Source organism: Lolium perenne, chromosome 6 (genome assembly GCF_019359855.2).
Source record: "Lolium perenne isolate Kyuss_39 chromosome 6, Kyuss_2.0, whole genome shotgun sequence".
NCBI classification, from domain to species: Eukaryota; Viridiplantae; Streptophyta; class Magnoliopsida; order Poales; family Poaceae; genus Lolium; species Lolium perenne.
In genome coordinates this window covers 24,785,453-24,805,816 of record NC_067249.2, presented here as the reverse complement: position 1 = coordinate 24,805,816, position 20,364 = coordinate 24,785,453, and the positions used below count along the sequence as shown (strand labels likewise).

General features: G+C 44.1%; 2 protein-coding genes across 2 annotated transcripts in view; both read left to right on the top strand.

Annotated features, from left to right (window-relative positions):
- Positions 1 to 6,140: 6,140 nt before the first annotated feature.
- The window catches only part of LOC127308577 (probable pyridoxal 5'-phosphate synthase subunit PDX2), a 75,526-nt gene continuing 61,302 nt past the window's right edge, over positions 6,141 to 20,364 (top strand). Inside the window, exon 1 of the mRNA XM_051339440.2 lies at positions 6,141 to 6,221. Within this exon, the coding sequence (XP_051195400.1) occupies positions 6,164 to 6,221 (58 nt within the window). The 5' untranslated portion in view covers positions 6,141 to 6,163. The remainder of the gene's footprint in view (positions 6,222 to 20,364) is intronic.
- On the top strand, positions 8,600 to 11,100 carry LOC127308576 (uncharacterized). Its single transcript, XM_051339438.2, has 7 exons — positions 8,600 to 8,764; positions 8,840 to 9,016; positions 9,111 to 9,470; positions 9,554 to 9,691; positions 9,762 to 9,827; positions 9,909 to 10,031; positions 10,804 to 11,100. Exons 1-6 carry the CDS (start codon positions 8,648 to 8,650, stop codon positions 10,029 to 10,031), a joined length of 981 nt encoding a protein of 326 aa, XP_051195398.1. The 5' UTR covers positions 8,600 to 8,647; the 3' UTR covers positions 10,804 to 11,100.

The following is a 20,364-nucleotide window of genomic DNA, read 5'->3' as shown; positions in this document are numbered from 1 at the left end:
TTTAATCAGGGCATTACGACAAAGTACATAGACCGCTATCCAGCATGCATCTATGCCTAAATAGTCCACTTTCAGGTTATCATCTGAACCCCTTCCGGTATTAAGTTGCAAGCAACAGACAATTGCATTAAGTATGGTGCGTAATGTAATCAACACAAATATCCTTAGACAAAGCATCGATGTTTTATCCCTAGTGGCAACAGCACATCCACAACCTTAGAACTTTCTCCTTCACACGCCTGCATTCAATGGAGGCATGAACCCACTATCGAGCATAAATACTCCCTCTTGGAGTTACAAGTATCAACTTGGCCAGAGCCTCTACTAGCAACGGAGAGCATGCAAGAACATAAACAACATATATGATAGATTGATAATCAACTTGACATAGTATTCAATATTCATCGGATCCCAACAAACACAACATGTAGCATTACAAATAGATGATCTTGATCATGATAGGCAGCTCACAAGATCTAACATGATAGCACAATGAGGAGAAGACGACCATCTAGCTACTGCTATGGACCCATAGTCCAGGGGTGAACTACTCACACATCGATCCGGAGGCCATCATGGCGATGAAGAGCCCTCCGGGAGATGATTCCCCTCTCCGGCAGGGTGCCGGAGGCGATCTCCTGAATCCCCCGAGATGGGATTGGCGGCGGCTGCGTCTCTGGAAGGTTTTCCGTATCGTGACTCTCGGTACAGAGGGTTTCGCGACGAAGGCTTTAAGTAGGCGGAAGGGCAAGTCAGGGGGCGTCACGGGGGACCCACACGCTAGGGTCGCGCGGGCCCAAGCCTGGACGCGCCGCCCTAGTGTGGCGTCGCCTCGTGGCCCCACTTCGTATCTCACTCGGTCTTCTGGAAGCTTCGTGGAAAAATAAGCCCCTGGGCGTTGATTTCGTCCAATTCCGAGAATATTTCCTTACTAGGATTTCTGAAACAAAAAACAGCAGAAAACAACAACTGGCTCTTCGGCATCTCGTCAATAGGTTAGTGCCGGAAAATGCATAATAATGACATATAATGTGTATAAAACATGTGAGTATCATCATAAAAGTAGCATGGAACATAAGAAATTATAGATACGTTTGAGACGTATCATTCACCGCCACTCTAAAGTGAATTGCTTGTGTACTACCTTTAAACCTTCAAAAAAATTACCTATTTTGTGTTCTGTTTTAGCTCATGAGGAAGTGTTCAATGCTTTATCATCTCTTTCATGTTTAGTGCCCAGCCCACTAAATTGAACCAATAACCAAAATCTCCTAACACTATGTACTTGAGAAATCATGAACTTAGCTTGTTTAAACAAAGGAGAAGAGTAACTTTATTGTTCTCTCTATGGGAGCCGCTCTTGAAGCCATTAAACATGAAAGGATGATAGATCATTTGATGTCATTCGTTGACATAGACATACATACCTCTCAAAATATATTTTCAACACATATATTGTATTTAAAATAAAAAGCTCTAACACATGAGTAATCTTGCTCCCCTCTGCGCAGAGCCTTTCTTTTACTTTTATGTTGAGTCTTCATCTTCCTACTTGGCACCAATTAACATAGCATAGTTGTCATTCTGAGTATAATGTGCATAGTCCCAAAATTTATTATTGATTGATTCATGATTATGATTATTGCTTGTTCTCAAATTACTTGTATCTAGTCACCCTTTGAACTTTAAAGGTGTCCTCGCATTTATGTTTTGCTACTCCATAAAGGACAAGCTGAATACCACTTTGCTATGATTGATCCATGCTAAAAAAAAACAATTGCTTTCAGTGCACTATTATTCATGATCTTTTGTTTGAGTTACTTCGCATGTTATAACATAGTTGCTAAGTTCTATTGTTAAAGTTATATCTATCATGCCTATGTTTAAAGTACTTTGATCCAGCTCACAATGCTTTTACAATAACTTGATCAAGATCAATGTTCAAGAAATCGTGAATCGCTAACTTATCGGTCAGCCTCAAAATGGAGATTAATCGCTTATCGAACGATTAATCGATTTTATCGGTCAACCATTTATCGGCTTAATTTTTTGTAAATTCTAATTTTTGACACTAAATTTTATATAATATGCTATGTATAGATAATATTGAAGCATTGAGCAGAAGTATTACATTGATTCCTTGCATTTGAATCAACAAAAATGGAAATATTGAGCTAATGCATAGTTCTACAAGACTATAGAAAGTAAATATCGAATGCGAGACCGAATTTCAACGAAATTTCACTGAAAATCGGCCAAAATATCGGTCATCTGACTAAAAATCGGCCGAAATATCGGTGCGGCGATAAATTAGCCGAGATGTAGAAATCTTATCGGTAACCAGTCGATTCACGATAAATCCCGATAAATCGGTATCTCGGCCGATTTTTTGAACAGTGATCAAGATTGTGTTGGTTGCATGTCCCCTCAAAAATTATTTTGTTATCACTTACCTACTCGAAGACGAGTAGGATTTAAGCTTGGGGATGCTGATACGTGGCAGACGTATCTATAATTTTTGATGCTCCATGCTTGTTTTACACCAATTTCTATATGTTTTGTTCACATATCGTGGCACTTTTATGCATTTTATGGAACTAACCTATTGACAAGATGCCACAGTGCCAGCTCTTGGTTTTCTGCTGTTTTGTATTTCAGAGAAGTTGTACAAGAAATATTCTCGGAATTGGACGAAACAAAAGCCGAAGTACCTATTTTACTGTAACGAAGACGTAGTCCAAAGGACAGACGGAGGAGGGCCAGGAGGCGGCCACACCATACCTGGGCGCGGCCCAGCCCCTGGCCATGCCTAGGGGTGGTGTGAGACCCCCTGGCGCCCACCGACCTCGCCCTTCCGACTATAAGATGCCTCCCGACGCAAAAACCCTAAACCATCCAGCCTCCGTCCACGAAAAGTTTTGTAGCTCCGCCGCCATCGAAGAAAAGTTCTGGGGGAGAGAATTCTATGTTCCGGCACGCTGCCGGGACGGGGAATTTCCCCCGCAGCCATCTCCATCGACTCCACCGCCATCTTCATCACTGCTGCTGACTCCCATGATGAGGAGGGAGTAGTTCTCCCCCGAGGCTGAGGGCTTTACTGGTAGCTATGTGGTCTATCTGTCTCTCCCATGGTATGATCTTTATGTGATCGTGAGCTTTGTAATCTAGTTGAATAAGTAGATGTTATTCTTCAACTATTATGCTACTCAAGTGGTTTTATTATGTGATCTCCGGAGACACCTTGTCCCATGGTGTAAAGGTGACAATGTGCATACCGTGTGTGTGTCTTAAGCTTAATTTACAGAAATACTTATGAATTGTGGTGTCTTGTTAGTACTATCTTTGTATGCTCAAAGTGATAGACTGGGGCATCCATAGATTGGGAACGTGACCTTTAAGGAGTGCTTATGCAGCCCTACGCGGTGAATTTGTGTTAGTTATCCAACCGGAGAGTGGTTCAGATTAGCATGTGTGAAGAGATAATATTTATGTATTCATTGTTGAGAGTGTCCACTAGTTAAAGTATGATCCCTAGGTCTTGTTTCTAAGCTTTGAAACACCGTTTACAATCAGTTCTGCTACATGTTTGCTTGCTGCCATTTTTATTTCAGATTGCAATTACCACTCATAATTATCCATAGTACTTCTATTTCACTATCTCTTCACCGAACTAGTACACCTATACACCTGACAAGTGTATTGGGTGTGTTGGGGACACAAGAGACTTCTTGTATCGTAATTGCAGGGTTGCTTGAGAGGGATATCTTTGACCTCTACCTTCCTGAGTTCGATAAACCTTGGGTGATCCATTTAAGGGAAACTTGCTGATGTTCTACAAACCTCTGCACTTGGAGGCCCAACACCGTCTACAAGAATAAAAGCGTGCATAGACATCAAACCCTAATAGGTAACCACTAAATACTAAATATGCAAGCTAAAATGATATTCTAGCTAAAATCATAAATTATATTGTAGCTAAGGCACATGCTTCAGTTAATAGAATGTCAAAATGCCCTTTCCTTATGGAACCACCATAAAATACAAAAAGGTGAGCCATGTAAACTAGTGGCCCAACATATTTGATGATGAAGACAAGATACATACACCAGAGGGATACTATTATCAAATACTAACATAGGTATGCCCAACGGGTATACCACATGTGTACCCCTATTTATATTCTTGAGTTGAAGTTGGTGGATCCGAAGATCTAGAGCCCCTGAAGCCGAAGATATGAAGCGGAAGAAAGTAGAATCAATATAGGGAAACTTGTACTAATAGTATATGGAAAGGCCCAATACGGTCCGATATTGTGTATCCTTGTACGACATGGAAAGTCTCGGCTTCGCCTCCTTTATAAGGGTGAAGCCGAGGCTGAAAAGAGGATCGATCAATTGTAAACCCTAGCCACCATATTGTTTTTAGTTGGACGCCTTTGTTCGTCTGACCACCTTCGAGTTCTACTTGCCCTCTATTTTCCAATCTGGAAGGAGCAATGGAGATGACGTTTCACATTGCTTTTTGGCACCGATTTTTTCGGGACCATCAGCGGGCAAGCCTGAATCCTCGAGATCGTCAACATCATCCGTTGAGTTAGGCGATGAGGAGATTTCTCCATCATGCATCACTATGCCCGCTGATAGTGGGAAACTCGTCGATCTGTTCGGCGGGATGACTTTCGGGTCAGCTGCGGGAACCGATCTAATCCAAGATAGCGACTCCGACGGCTTCACCAGCTCCGACTTCACCAACAACACCAACTTTACCGTTGGTGAAGAGGTTTTCGCTGATCTATACGATGGTGTCACCTACGCTCTGCAAGATGTGCGGATGCTAAGTCCACTATCGCGCAACAAGAACTCAACGGTCCAAGACCCGGGGCTTGACGATAGTCCAGACTCGACTCACCATGAGATCTGCGTGCTCACAACATCGGGTCGCGAGATACAACAAGATGAACAATCTGAGGCTTTCGACCCATTAGGCAACCCCTATGTCGATCCCGCAGATCTCACGAGGAGAACAGGAAACAAGTATATTGCAGCCCATCCAAGAGACAAGGTGCAGCTGTCTCAAGCGACGTGGGATAGAGCTACAAGGGCTATAAACGGCACAGAACCGATGACGACACAAGCATTGGCAGAAGAGGTAACATCATATCAATGTAAACTCAGTTGTGCAAGACGCGAGTTACAAAAGGTACAAGAGAAACTTGATGAAAGGAGAGCCGCGGCGGACGCGTCTAGCGAACGCAGAGCTAACTTGAGCGCGCATTCAGGGAACTCAGCAAACAATCACAGAGACCATCGTGGAAGAGCAAGATCTCGGATGGCAGACATACCTGAAGCGGAGCGAGGCGAACATATGATCCAAGATCTCGACATGTCTTTTATGTCGATAGATTTGAGAGGGCACATAACGCCCAAAACACCAGAAGCAGTGTAGATGGCGACACATGCATACCTGATGGCAAATAGGCCACCCCAAGGCGATCCTCGAGCATCTCTATATATCAAACTACCATGGCAGGTATTGGCGTTATGGGAGCAGCAATAGCCGGTAGGGAAGTCATCCCGCAACCCGCAACCTGCAACCCGCAAGATCTCTATACAAGTCTAACAAAGAAGATGCACAAACTCTATAACATATTTTCTTGACTTTAAAACCAAATAATAGAAAAGACTGACAAACACTATAATAGTGTTAGCACGACAAATATCATGTTCACAAGAAACAAATTAAATTATATCTGAACTAACATGTTTTTTTCAGTGAGCCAAACTGACTGGTATGTTCAATATTTATTTTTATTTAGGGTTGAGGGATTTTATTTTTTTGGTTGAGGGCAAAAAATCAATTGGCAAGAAAGTAGTTATGTGCCACTAGGCCTGGTGGGCTGACGGTTTCACAGCCACCACTTGAGCCCGCCCCTACCCAGCGAGAACAGACGGCCGAGACTATCCCGCTGACGATCGGGCAGGCAACATTGCTCGCCAGTGGTGCCGTCTTCGTCACCCACTCACTGCGTGTGGCGGCGCCGCCCACGCAGATGTGCGCCTCCTTCCTCCCCTCCCTTCCCAGTTCCCGTGACGTCACCACCCTTTTCACCCACCCTCGAACTGCACCACACGTCCCGAGGCAGGTGACGCGGGAGAGAGTGGCAATGGCGGTGGTGGTCAGCATCCTCGCGCTCCAGGGCTCCTACAACGAGCACATGGCCGGTGTGTCGTGTGCGCCTATCTTCTCCGGCATTTTCTCTCTTGCCTTCGGTTGGTTAACGGTGTTCCTGGCTCCAGTATGGGTGCAGCGCTGAGGAGGATCGGGGCCAAGGGGGTGTAGCTGCGAAAGCCGAAGCAGCTGCTGGGCCTCGACTAGCTCATCATCCCCGGCGGCGAGAGCACCACCATGGGCAAGCTCGCCAACTACCAAAACCTCGTTTGTGCCTCCATTTCTCATAGGGATTAATCCTCGGCCCTTCCTCTCCGCTCGTTTAAAGCAGGGGAACTGTGTGTTGATTGTCGATAAAAGCTCTGCCAAATATCTCTGAAATGTAATTGTCAGTCGTGGATTGACACAATTCGGTTGATGTTCACTGGTGGGGTGAGAAATTAGATTTAAGTAAGAAGGTTTCTTTCTTGATTGGTGGTGTAACTGGAAATGAATCAACTAGTACCCTGTACTAGTCACTACAGGAAAATTCATCACTGCCGTGCGTTGCACCTTTGCCGTGCGCTGCTTCACGGCAAAGAATCCTTTGCCGTGCAAGGTTGCACGGCAAAGAAGGCAACCACGGCAAAACAAATTAGAGCACACGGCAAAGAAGCATAGCACGGCAAAAGCCCAGAGACAACGCACGGCAAAGAAAAACGGCACGGCAAAGACTGTAAACAACGCACGGCAAAGAAATACTCACGGCAAAGGCCAGAAAAGGCCCACGGCAAAGAAAATACACGGCATACCGCCAGGCAGGGCCCACCACTACGGCCCAGGTGACGGGGCCGTGGTGACGGCAGGGCTTTGCCGTGTGCCTTACCGTCAAGCACGGCAAAGATTTGAACCTCCAAATTCTATTTCACCGCGAAAATTTCCCGCCATTTTATTTTATAACCCGCGAAAATGGCCTGCCCGAATGATTCAACGCGGGAGCTTCTTTGCCGTGTAAGTGTGCACGGCAAAGGATTCTTTGCCGTGTAACCATGCACGGCAAAGGCTTCTTTGCCGTGTAACCGTGCACGGCAAAGAGCTTTTTTTTACCCCTTCTTTCCCTCCATTTTCTTTTAGCACACAATTTATATGTTTAGGTCATAGGTAAATTACACCTTCCACGACACTTACTAGGCGGACGCACCTGGGGGTTCAACATTGGATACAACACCACACTAGTGTACACACCATGCATGTGGGCATTCCCACCCGAAGGTAGATTTTCGGACAAACCCTAATTCCGCTAACCACGCTGTCTACATTATTGACTGGGCACCGGCGTCGCCTCCCTGGTGGACTTATGCCTCCATTTGAGCTTGGCTAGGTCATAGGAGCATGTGGTGACAAGGACCACCCCATATGCTCTCGGGATTAGCCCCTCTCTGGAGTTCCTCACATACGTCCCAAACATGGCTAAGTGTCGTCAGCGCATGTGCGTGTAGCCGGACGCACCCGGGGGTTCAACATTGGATACAACAACACTCCACCACACTAGTGTACACACACCATGTGGACACACACAAGTTTAGGGTTACGGTAACGGTTTAGGGTTAGGCTTACAGTTAGGGTTAGGGTCACACCGGGTTGACATGTGTTGCACAATTTGGTGAATTATACCTTCCACGACACTTACTAGGCCCACATGCAAGATTTGTTGAGATTTCGGTGCTCCGGCGGTCATTCTCCAGCTAAAACACCCCATAGGCCCTTAGGGTTAGCGTCTCCCGGGAGTTCCTCTCATACGTCCAGAACATGCATGGCTAAGTGTCGTCAGCGCATGTGCGTGTAGCCGGACGCACCCGGGGGTTCAACATTGGATACAACAACACTCCAGCACACTAGTGTACACACCATGTGGGTATCCCACCCTCCAAAGGTAGATTTTCGGAAAAACCCTGATTCTGTTGATCACGCGGTCTACATCATTGTCTGGGCACCGGCGTCGCCTCCCTGGTGGACTTATGCCTCCATTTGACCTTTGCTAGGTCATAGGAGCATGTGGTGACAAGGACCACCCCATATGCTCTTGGGATTAGCCCCTCTCTGGAGTTCCTCACATACGTCCCAAACATGGCTAAGTGTCGTCAGCGCATGTGCGTGTAGCCGGACGCACCTGGGGGTTCAACATTGGATACAAGAACACTCGACCACACTAGTGTACACACACAAGTTTAGGGTTACGGTAACGGTTTAGGGTTAGGCTTACGCTTAGGGTTAGGGTCACACCGGGTTGACATGTGTTGCACAATTTGGTGAATTATACCTTCCACGACACTTACTAGGCCCACATGCAAGATTTGTTGAGATTTCGGTGCTCCGGCGGTCATTCTCCAGCTAAAACACCCCATAGGCCCTTAGGGTTAGCGCCTCCCGGGAGTTCCTCTCATACGTGGTGTGCGTTGCCCAGTCTCGCAGGGCGGCTGCGAAGCAAGTCACTGACACTATGCACGAGGCGCGTGTGGGCTGCGTCCGAAGATGGTACGCCGAGAAGCGCAAGTTGCCGATGCGGGACAAGTCTCCAGCCCGAGATATCCTTATGGAGCCGTGGCAGTACATGCAGGTAATATGTGTATTTTGTCTATGTAGTGCCCAACTCCGTGCTCCTTTCACTAATATGTGTATTTTGTGTATGCAGGTGCCTCCTCCGTTCGTAGGTCACGCCAGACCGGGAGTCTACAAGGCTATGGTCCATTGGTGGACAAGCGCCGAGTTCAAGAGGAGGCACATAGCAGGACAGCTAAAGAGAGCTGCGATGATAGGTGGGTCACACACGCAAGGCAGCATGCCCATGACCGTCATCATGCAGAACAAGGTGAGAAAAAGCTTTCTCTTAACCTTGCTCATCAGGTTGTTCCTTATTCCGCAAATGCGTCCCTCTTGATGCATTTTCGTGCTCTCTTTTGCAGGAAAAAGAGTTAGGCACGACGCCCTCGATGTTTCTGGTGTGGAAAGAGTGCCATCAGAAGAAGAACAAGGATGGGACACTATCGTGGGTGAGCGAGAACGCCGAGCTGAAGGACACCGAGTACCGGGCCGGCTTTGCTGAATCATATGGCGAGGCGAACCCTGAGATCGAGCCCTTTGACCCCGAGGTTGCCATGCGTAGGGGAGGTGGCAGGAAGAATGGCCGCTTGTGGATGTGTGATAGCGCCATCGATCCTAGGACCGTCCGGTCTATGAGAGAGATTAGGCATGACAGCTCGAGCTCCTCCACTACCATACAGTCTCGCCCGACGCCGGCGTCTAGAGCCATTGAGAAGCTTCGGGTATGCTTTTCTTCCTTTGTCATCCACACTTCATTCCATGTTTTCCATTGCAACATCCATGACCTTCTAATGACACAATGTAGGAGGACTTTGAGAATGAGAGGAAAGAGAGGGAGCAGGCACAGGCCCTCCTTGCTCAGCAGAGTCAGATGATGGCGCAACAGAATCAGATTATGGCGTGGTTTACACAGAGGATGGCAGCGTGCGAGTCCCAGTTAACGGTAAGTTCTTTATCATAGGACATAAAACAAATCCTTCCATACACCTTACCCGCACATGCTTGATTTCCAGGCCCTTCTGCCAAGTGGCGCCACTCTTCCTACAGTTGGTCCACCTCCTTTTAACCTCAACGCATGGGTAAGTTGTTTTGCGTATTAGGTGCAGGCCTCCGGTGGATCCAACAATATTGACTAAGGCTCGCAATTTTCAATCTTGTAGCTTCAGGCCTCCGGTGGATCCAACAACGCGGAGCTCGGTGGACCATCGTCTCAGGACGAGACCATGCAAACGCCTCCTACGGGGGGTAACCCTGACAACCCGCTCGCTCGCTCGCTCTTCTAGGTTTGTATCTAATTCTAGTGACATCTTGGCTCTTACCATCTATGCAGAATTAACAGTACAAGCATACTCAACAACAATAATTCAAAATGCAAGTGGTGCGGTCCTACCCATTGACCCACTGGACCGAACCTGTATTTTTGTACCATAAGGTTCAGCCCAAGAGTTAGTAGACGTGACCCAATATATCTGGATGACTGGATAGATAGACAAGAGGAAATCAATACATTCCAGTTAGCACTTAGCACAAATTCAGTTAACTCTATGTGTGACAGAATAGATAGGCAGAATTCAGAGGTCGTCTAAATTTAGACGATGCTATAGACGAGCCACTGGGAACAATTTTTGGGCTTACGATCCTCTAAATTCGTTTAGACAACCATATAGACGATGCAAATGAATACTCAAATGAAGAATTGATCCGGTTTTCAAAACATCGGAAAGCAAATCTGTAGTATGTAACTCCATGTTTCCGTAGCTGCTTCATACCTAATGATCAAAATGAATCTTGGTAATTTGGTATGCTTTATTTTGTTTTGAGGTAAATCGCCATATATGTATGATCTGATGGATCAAATGTATGCACTATATTGACTAATGCCTAGTTGCCTACAAATATACATGTCTTACAATTAGAATTCTTTGTGTTCTGCTTTAGCTTGGCCCGCCCAATATTTTCTCTGTAGGTCCGCCACTGATCTCATGCATATCTAGATATACATACATACATATATATTGGTACATGAATCTCATGTCTTTGAGTTCTATTTTGTAGGACGTGCATGAAGGAAGGAGCTAGTCGACGTTTTGATTACATGTGATGAGCTCTATGCATGGTTGTACTCTATTTGTGGTTTGGACTCTATGTGTGAACTTGTATTTTATTTGTGGTTTGGACTATGTGTGAACTTGTATGATCTTATTATGGACATATGCACTCTATTTGTGGCTTTGGTTCTTGTATGCACTTATTATGGACATATGTTGTGTTGTTTGATCTTGTATGTGATCTATTTGTGGCAATAGATCATTATATTGTGCATTACATGTTATATGAATTGAATTATGTCGATATTGTGCCACAGATGTTGGTCTTTATACATATTTGTGTATATTTGAATTCGAACTGCTGTTAAAAATGGAAAAAGGGTGAAAAAAAATACACATAGGAGCCTTTGCTGTGTGTAGACGCACGGCAAAGAAACCAAAGTCTCTTTGCCGTGTGACGACACACGGCAAAGATGACACGCTGTGACGCCATCTTGCGCTCCGGGGGACGCTTGGTGACCAAATGGTCACTTTGCCGTGTGCTGGCCCAGAATGCACACGGCAAAGAGGACACGGCAGACGGAGGCGCACGGCAAAGGGATATCGCCCGGCAGAGAGAGGCGCACGGCAGAGAGGGGATCACGGCAAAGGGAAGAGTCTTTGCCGTGTGAGGGTGCACGGCAAAGGGCAGAGTCTTTGCCGTGTAAGGGTGCACGGCAAAGGGCAGAGTCTTTGCCGTGTAAGGGTGCACGGCAAAGGGCAGAGTCTTTGCCGTGTGAGGGTGCACGGCAAAGTGTCCTACTGGGACCCACCAGCGGCGCCGTCTCGCCCGGGACGGCGTCAAGTGCTTTTCTGTGCCGTGGAAGGTAGCAAGGCGCACGGCAAAATCTTTGCCGTGCATTTTCATCCATGCGCACGGCAAAGATACGTTTGCCGTCCTGATTTTTGCCGTGCGATCTTTGCCGTGTATTGTTACACGGCAAAGGCTTTGCCGTGCACTTCTAAGGCTTTGCCGTGCACTTATAGCTACACGGCAAAGAATCAATTTCCTGTAGTGAGTGTCGGGCATACAGAGGATGAAAAGTTGTAACTACTGTGAATTTATCAAGATTTTAGGGGTTACCAAAGTTTTTTAAAATTTGTGCACTAAAAAGTGGAGCGCACAAAACATCAACTCCCACTTTGTTTTACAACTCTTTAACATCCAAATGGGTAAAAACTTGGTACTTTATTAAAAAACTAGAGAGTAAACAAAAAAAGTAAACTTCTTTCAGCAACAAGAATGCAAAACAAAAACCAATTATAAAAACATCTCGGGTTGCCTCACGTAAAGCGCTTTGTTTATAGCCATATAGCTAGGCTCACTTACTTGGTTCAAGTTGTATGGAGATCATGTGGTAGCTTGAATCTTGGTGCTACCTCCTTCCTACTTCTTAGAAATGAAAATAAAATACCAGAGTTCCATGGTGTGATCACACCAATACATATTTGTATCACTTGAAAACACATTAGTACACAACATAAAATATACCACAAGCAATAACAAAGTCTAACTTTCTTTCTATGAATTGGGATTTTATATATGAATGAATCACATCCAATAAGAGTATACCAAAGCATATCTACAGCAGGTAAATGCAACTTATAATTATCATTAGCATAGATAGGGTGCTTATATCTTCCTCTTTCACAATTATTGCACTTACTTGAAGGAAAGTTAATAGTGTAAATATTTGATTCATGAATCTTAGATAATTGTGGCATATAAAGAGGATCATTAAATTTATTAAGGGATTCATTAACATGCTTCCCTCTTTCAAAATAATTATTAATATCACTACTAATCATGACACCATAGCTGCAAGAAGATTTTCCATGGGCATAATATAGTTGCAAACCATACAAGTATTTCTCAACATGAGCATATTTCTCCTCTATTGTGTGAATAGGATATTTTAATAAAATCATGGGATTCTCATGGATGAGAGCATTATCACAAACAACAAGTTTATCGTTTTTATCCTTACATAACATACTACTTTCTAGGCATGGAAGATTCTCAAGTAAAAATAGGCCATCTTCTAGATAATATCAAGTTTTAGAGTTATCACATGTGGATGGTGAAGGTGGAAGATCCCACTCTTCCCCAAGCTTAGATGGAACTATGGCTTCTTCATTTTCTTCTTCATGTAATAAGCTAGTATTTTCTTGGATTGTTTTGTTCCACTTATTATTGTCAAGAACATAGATATTATTAGAAAAGTCGGTTATGCAGAGATTAAGTATAAAAGTGACCTCGTAATCATATTTATGAGTCTCACCAGTGGCTTTATAGATATCATCAATGAAGGTTTGTAATTCAAAGTCTGCCATAAATCTCACAAATTTCTCTACTTCTTCCATCCCTAAGTTAACATAACAATTAGTATGATAGGAGGCAATTCTATGTTCTTTATGGGATCGCCATTGGAAGTGAAAGTGTTTACCGCAACAAAAGTAACAAGTCCTTTCATGATGTGCAAGCAACTCAGTAGCAGATTTATTTAAAAGTCTTAAAATAGTTCCTAGTTGTGTGCATTCATATGAATCTTTATATTTCTTAGCATTTTCATAATACTCTTCCAAGGTGTCATTTTTTATCTAGACTAGTCGCCATACCATGAGTATTTTTGATATTTTACATTTTTAATTTTTATGGGTTTTTGTGTTTTAAAGAGAACTAGAAAGTAAAAACAAAACAAATAAAATACTTTGAAAAATCTAAAAGATAAAAGAGAGCTCATAGTGATGCAACAGAAAATGCTCTAGCAGTCCTTGGGAATTGATTAATGCTTCCCACGAAGCAACCACTATGATGTAACTCTTCCAACTCCCCGGCAACGGCGCCAGAAAATGCTCTTGATGTCACTTGCAGAGAAGTTGTAATCGCTACAACAATGACGCCAAAAGATATGCGTTGGGACTCCAAGTGCAGAGTGTTTTGTCAAGAGAGTATTTTTCCCACAAGGGTGACTCAAGGGTTATATCGAACTCTCGGGGAATTGAGTAAAGAGCCGAAGCCACCGTCGGCTGGATCTCCACCTTCTCCAACAACTTTATTATACTTTCTGTTTGCTGCAATTATTTAATCTGAAAATACTAAAAATACTTTCTTTACTTGAACACACACAAAACCCAAATACCACTAGCCTTTACTTGCTTTTATCTAGTTTCTTAGTTTATTTACTTTACTTTTATCCTTGTATTTCCTATTATACTAGTATGAAACATTGTGATTGACGACCACATGGTGGAGTTGGGGACACAAGGCAAAACTTTATTTTGCAGGCTTGCTAGAAGTGGAGAAAAATAAGAGAACACTACACCAATTCCCCGAGAGTTTGATATAAATCCTCGAGTCAATTTTGTGGGAAAACCACGCTTGCTACGACACTGTGCACTTGGAGTCCCAACGAATTGATGACAATTGTTAGCGTCATCAATGTGTTTTATAACTATATAGTGACAATTATGATAATCTTGTTTGCTCAAGGTAGCATACTTTTTATTCAAACACCGTGACAAAGTACCTAATGCTATGCTCTGTCAATTGTTAATTCTAGATTGTTTGGAGTTTTCCCTTTCTAGAGGAGTATAAGAGAAATGTATTGCATCATCTCCATGATAGAACGTGATGTTGAATGCTAATCATATACATAATAAAGTTTCACCAATATTATATTGCTCATGAGAGCATAGACATGTGAACTCACGAACTCTGGTCCAATTTTAATCATAAGAAACAACTTTCCCAAACATACAAAAAAATTACTATTAGCAAACACAAACCAAAACCAAAAAATACCTTTTAAATATTGCTTTTACTTTACTTGCCTAGTTATAGACTGTTTTTACTTTGTTTATTTACAAGTTATTTCACTTTTACTAATACGAAACCTTGTGCTTACAACAACACGGTGGAGTTGGGGACACATGTCAGTTACTTTTTGTGTAGGTTGCATGAAGAGGAGAAGCAAAAGATAACTCTAATCCAATTTCCCGAGAGTTCGATATAAACCCTCGAGTCACCCTTGTGGGGAAAAGATGTGTGCTACAACACTCTGCACTTGGAGTCCCAATGAGTTGGTACACGCGGAGTTGTTGCCATCTCCCTCATGCGCGTTGTTTTTTTGGTTGTGCTGGTTCGTTGATCACAGGAGCGTGGTCATCGTTATTTTGACCAAAATATGCACCATATTTTCTGTACGAATAAGCTCCCTTGGTACAATATTAGTAATATGAGAATTAACCAAATGATCAAAACGGTTATTTTTCTTCCCATGGTCAAAAGAATGTAGATTTTTAAGAAGGGGTAAGATTTCCTTGCGAATTTGAGCTCCCGCATTTGGATGAAGACTTTGGAAAGGAAAACCCCGTTTTGTCAGACACGGCATCTCCAGAAATATAGACACAATCTTGTGGAAAGATCTAGGAATTTTACTCCCTTGTGCATAGCACTATATCCAAGAAACACGCATTGCTTGGATAGAAAAGATAGTTTGCGAGCATTGTAGGACAGAAGATTTGGCCAACATGCGCACCCAAAAACACGAAGTGAGGTATAATCAGTTTTTTTTATTGTATAGACGTTCAAAGGATTTTTGCAAGTTGATGACTTTGGAAGGCAACATGTTGATGAGATGTGTGGCCGTCAAGAATGCTTCGTCCCAAAATTTTAAAAGCATGGAGGCATTTTTTAGGAGAGCCAATCCTACCTCCACAATAAAATCCTACTAATACTTGTAATCATGCATTTTAGGATATAGTTAGGGCTAGATAGAGCACTTTTCATGAGATATTTGCACAACTAGTAGTTTCAGTAGGATTTTATCACTTTTCCGTGTATCTGATATATGTGTAGGTGTTCTAAACGAGGTTTATGGCCAAAACACGAGGGAAGGAGCGAAATGGAGGCAATATGGAGGAGTTACATACGCTAGGATATGTAACCATTTCAAGAATCGAAAGAAGAGACCCGGGGCAGCCGCCCCGGCGTTGTAGCTCCACCGCCAGCAGCACGCTGTCCAGGGCGTCACACTACCGCTGTCGGAGACCCTCCCGCGTGAGAGAGGGAAGCCTGCCACCTCCAGCTACTGCACGGGTTTTGTCCGATGGCGGCGAGGATGCGGAGGGTGGAGGTGGGTGAGGTTAGGGTGTTAAGGTGGGATCCCACCAGGATTTCACTTTTAGTGTATTTTACCTTTTTTAGTTTAAATTTGATGTCAAAATTTACACTAGAAAAAACAAACCCCTATGGTAATTCCAGATTGATCAGGAATTAAGTTAGTTCCAGATCAACTCGACAACCGTTAGATTTGCATCGTGATTTGTGCATACGAGAATTAATTACACATGTGTAATTGACACTACAACTATGAGTCTATGACACTATAGTTGAAAAAAAAATGTTTGGCTTTAAGGGGAAGAAACCCAAAGCGCTGTGATTTTACTAGAAGTGATTGTGTGTACGACACCAAATTGCGAGTGCGGAGACTCGAACCTGGGCGGGCGGGGATGCATCAGCCCATCCCAACCACCGGGCTATGCCTCGGTTCACTATGACACTATAGTTGAGGTGCGGCATAGTTAGGGTTCGCCCGTGTGGCTCCCCTGGTGGCCTGGTTTCCGTGGCCCACCCAAAACGGAAGGAAATATACGAGCCGGTCGGTGTCTATATGAAATCGGAACTGAAACAAGTTAATAAGCATAGCTCGATCGATCGCCGTGCGCCCGCACGATTCGCCCGCGCCGCGCGGTTTGCATCAATGGGTCCGTTCGCCACGGACGTCCTCGTCGAGATCCTACTGCGGCTCCCGCCCAACTCCCGCCGCCGTTCCCGCCTCGTGTGCCGGCGCTGGCGCCACCTCGTCGACAAGCGCACAACGACGGACCTCCGGAGCCGCGCCCAGACCCTCCTCGTGGCGGCGGGAGCCGCCCTCGTCCTCGGCGACGACGTCGGCCGGAGCCCACGGAAGGTGCTGGCCAGCGCCGAGGGCCGGAATCTGTCCGTCGTGGGCACATGCAACGGCCTGATCTGCCTGTGCGACGACGGGAAGCCGCCCGGCGCGGTCGCCCTGGCCAACCCGGCCACCGGCGAGAGGCTCGTCCTCCCGCCGCTGCCATGCGGCGCCGACATCATCATCGCTCGTGACAACCCGGCGTGGCACTTGCCGTACAGCTTCGCGCACCACCAGTCGACCGGGAGGTACGCGGTGGTGCACGTCCCGTGCTGCTTCAACCGCGTCTACGAGTTCCACGCGCTGCAGGTGTTCACGCTCGGCGAGGCGGCCTGGCGAGACGTCAGGACGCCATGGATCCGCGGCGCCGCCGTTGGGTGCCACCTCGACATTGGCGTAGTGAGCGTCGACGGTGCGACGTATTGGGTCGCCGAGGCAACCGATGAGATCATATCGTTCGACCTCAGGGACGAGCAAGTCACGCCGGTGAAGCCGCTGCCCGTGCAGGTTCCAGCCGGAGCCGCCGGTTGGTCACGGCGACGCCTGACGGAGGTGCACGGGAGGCTGGGCATGGCCATCTTCTGCAGGTCGTGTAATGCGGAAAGGACCAAAGTGTGGTTACTGGGGAGTGCCAGGGGCGAGCAAATGTGGGCACTGCACTACGCCGTAGAGATCGACGTGGGGATCCGGCCGTGGCTAACGCACCGCCTCCTGCTGCCACACTTCAGGCACGGCGAGCACGTGCTATGTGTCAACGATCGTGACTTGGTCGTCTACCTGCCGACCACGTCGCCGGACGGCGTGCTCGAGATCGGCGACAAAGACCTAGGTGCCGTGATTGAAAGAAAATGTTACGTGCACAAGGCATTCGCCCATGTAGAGACCAAGGAGCCATTGAGTATTTACAGAATCTGTAAATCAACTGGTTGATCTATACTATATACTGTAAAGGTTCTTGGAGATTATAGAGAGATTACCTCCTTGTCGGTCCTGTTGTACAACCCATCCAAGGTCTAGCGGTTTGCACATTTTGACTATTAACGAATAAATTGTTTGTTTTTTTGTGGGTCTCAACATTTATTCAAGACTAGTCAAATGCCCATATGTTGCCCACAATTCCTCAAATTTCTTTGATTGCTACACATGTCATGCATGTAAACACAATGCACGAAAAATCCACGTGTATATAAACACACAATATTGTTTTAAAAATATCCATTGACTCAAATGTATCTCGAAATTCGATGTCAATTGCATACAAAACAAGAACAAAACTAGGTATCTTTGTTAGTTAAGATCTACTCGTTGACGCTCCTATATTCTTTTGTACAATAACAAAGGAGTTGTCTTCGGCTCTATTTGCATGATGCTTGACCAGGTGCACGTACCAAAAAATGTTTTTTTTGGTTCGTAACCATCCTACACTAGCAATAATGTTGTTACGGTGAAAATTCACATGTACTACACAGATGTAAGAATCTGCAATAGAAAATACTTGCGGCTCAAACCGAATGATCATAATAGTACTAGCAATGATCGGCGCGGCGGCACGCCGCGCCAGTATGGTGGCTAACAGATGACTTTTGTCAATTAAGCATAAAAAATATAAGAAGAAGCACTAAGTGACCTTGCTAGATTTTGAAGAATCTTGACTTGGACATTACAAAACAATGGAGTAGTCATGCATGGCTTCTGCAAACCTTTTGTTTTTGTTTTTTTAGAAGAGGCTTCTGCAATCTGAACCTAAGCAGCAATGTAACGTCAATTGTCAGTATGCTCACTTGCATTGATTAAGAAATGATAAATGAAATACTTCAGCAAATTAAATAAAAATATCTGATTGACATTTAGAATGTATTCTATGTCGAACAACTACATATGAAACCAAACCTCATTAGCTATTGCTATACAGAAGAGACTGTTCTATGAATTCATCAACACCATAAAGATGAAGGACTGATCAGCCTACAGACATAGCGTGGCTACCAAAACAAACTTCAAAGACTCTTGTACTTGTGTGTGTGTGTGTGTGTGGATAAACTGGGCCATCTAACCTGGCTTGTTCAAAATAGGACCTGAAGTTGAAGGAATAGAGAACCGACATTAAACGACCGAGTAGAAAGTATACACATAAAACATTCAAGGACACGAATGATTTTACAGAAATTGTAGATTCCATTCGGCATCTCTAGAGATTCCAGCTAGGAGAACAACAACTAAAAAGAAATATGCTGCTTGGAGATTCCTGTCAGCATCTCATTGCGTAACTGCATATGCAGTTGTCCTTCAGGAAATAATTAGTTCCAACTTGCATTTGAAGTGCAAGCATGTCTATAATAATCTCATATGGTCCAGTTGAAATTTGCATCATCGATGGTAGTTTTTTAAAACAATTTACTGCAATGAACTCAATATGTTCAACTATTTAGGTAACCTTGATCAAGAAATAACCATTTTGTTTTTTCAAAGCTAACTTGTTTCTCAGTTGTAGCTTAAATCAACTCAATACAGATCGCCAGATAGAGATAGGACAGTAATCCTTCTGGGTACAATTACTTGTCATGATTCTCATAGATTTTGTGCCTTGAATGTGTTTTCCATTCAGCAATCCCAATAATCCAAGAAAACATGGATGCAATTTACATTCTCTTTCTACATGAACCAGTGAGCGAGAATCTGCAAATTAAAATGGATTATGTAAGGAAAATGCAATCTTCGAGAGAAAAATTATATTATAACCCAAGTAGATATCTTTACTCCTGGAAGCAACCAAAATTTCAGATGTAATGGCATGAAACCCTGCATCATTCTACGACGAAAGAAGCAGAATCTCCTGGATAATGCTGTTATTTTCGTTTCTTCTCTGTGCATGCAAGAAAACCATATTTTTTTGAAAGGCCGTAAGCAATAATTTTAAGACTGGACTTAGTGTATGTGACATGATCATGTAAATACAAAAATTCGAGAGTACATGTTTATCATTGCATTTAGCAATCTGACTCTCAACACAACAAATGTGCATCAGAGAGTGTATCGGAAATCAGACAATAATAATGGAAAATAAGGAGGACGCGGACTTCATACCTAAAAGTAATACGTATATGGCCCTTCAGCGTTCCATGCCACTTCTTATTTTCAACTGTTCTAACCGTTATGCAGAAATTGTTTCATGAGGGTCTCTATGCTATCATGAATATTGGCCTGCTTGCTTCCTTGATAATGTAACATGGGGACAGGGTGTTTCTACACCCGGGTGCATATGCACCCTTTATTTGAAATGCATATTAAACATATTTTAAAATGTTAGAAAAATACAAATAAAAATTCCCCGTGTATACCTTGACATATTACATGCTTACAAAGTTGTTTCAACAAAAACCGATATGTTTCGTGCCTTGTGCAAAAAAGACAAATCTTTGGTGCTAAAATAGTCTATTTTTTGAGGCATTATTTGTCTTTTTTACACAGGGTAGAAAAATTGTTGGTTTTATGTGAAACTTTACGTGCACACATAGAACATGTCCCTCTATATGCTAAATTTTTTTACTAAATTTTTTATGTGTTGAAAATAT

Coding starts and splice junctions, on each gene's coding strand:
- LOC127308576 (XM_051339438.2), top strand. CDS start 8,648: ATGCACGAGGCGCGTGTGGGCTGCGTCCGAAGATGGTACGCCGAGAAG. Junction 8,765..8,839: donor AGCCGTGGCAGTACATGCAG/GTAATATGTGTA, acceptor TTGTGTATGCAG/GTGCCTCCTCCGTTCGTAGG. Junction 9,828..9,908: donor CTTTTAACCTCAACGCATGG/GTAAGTTGTTTT, acceptor TCAATCTTGTAG/CTTCAGGCCTCCGGTGGATC.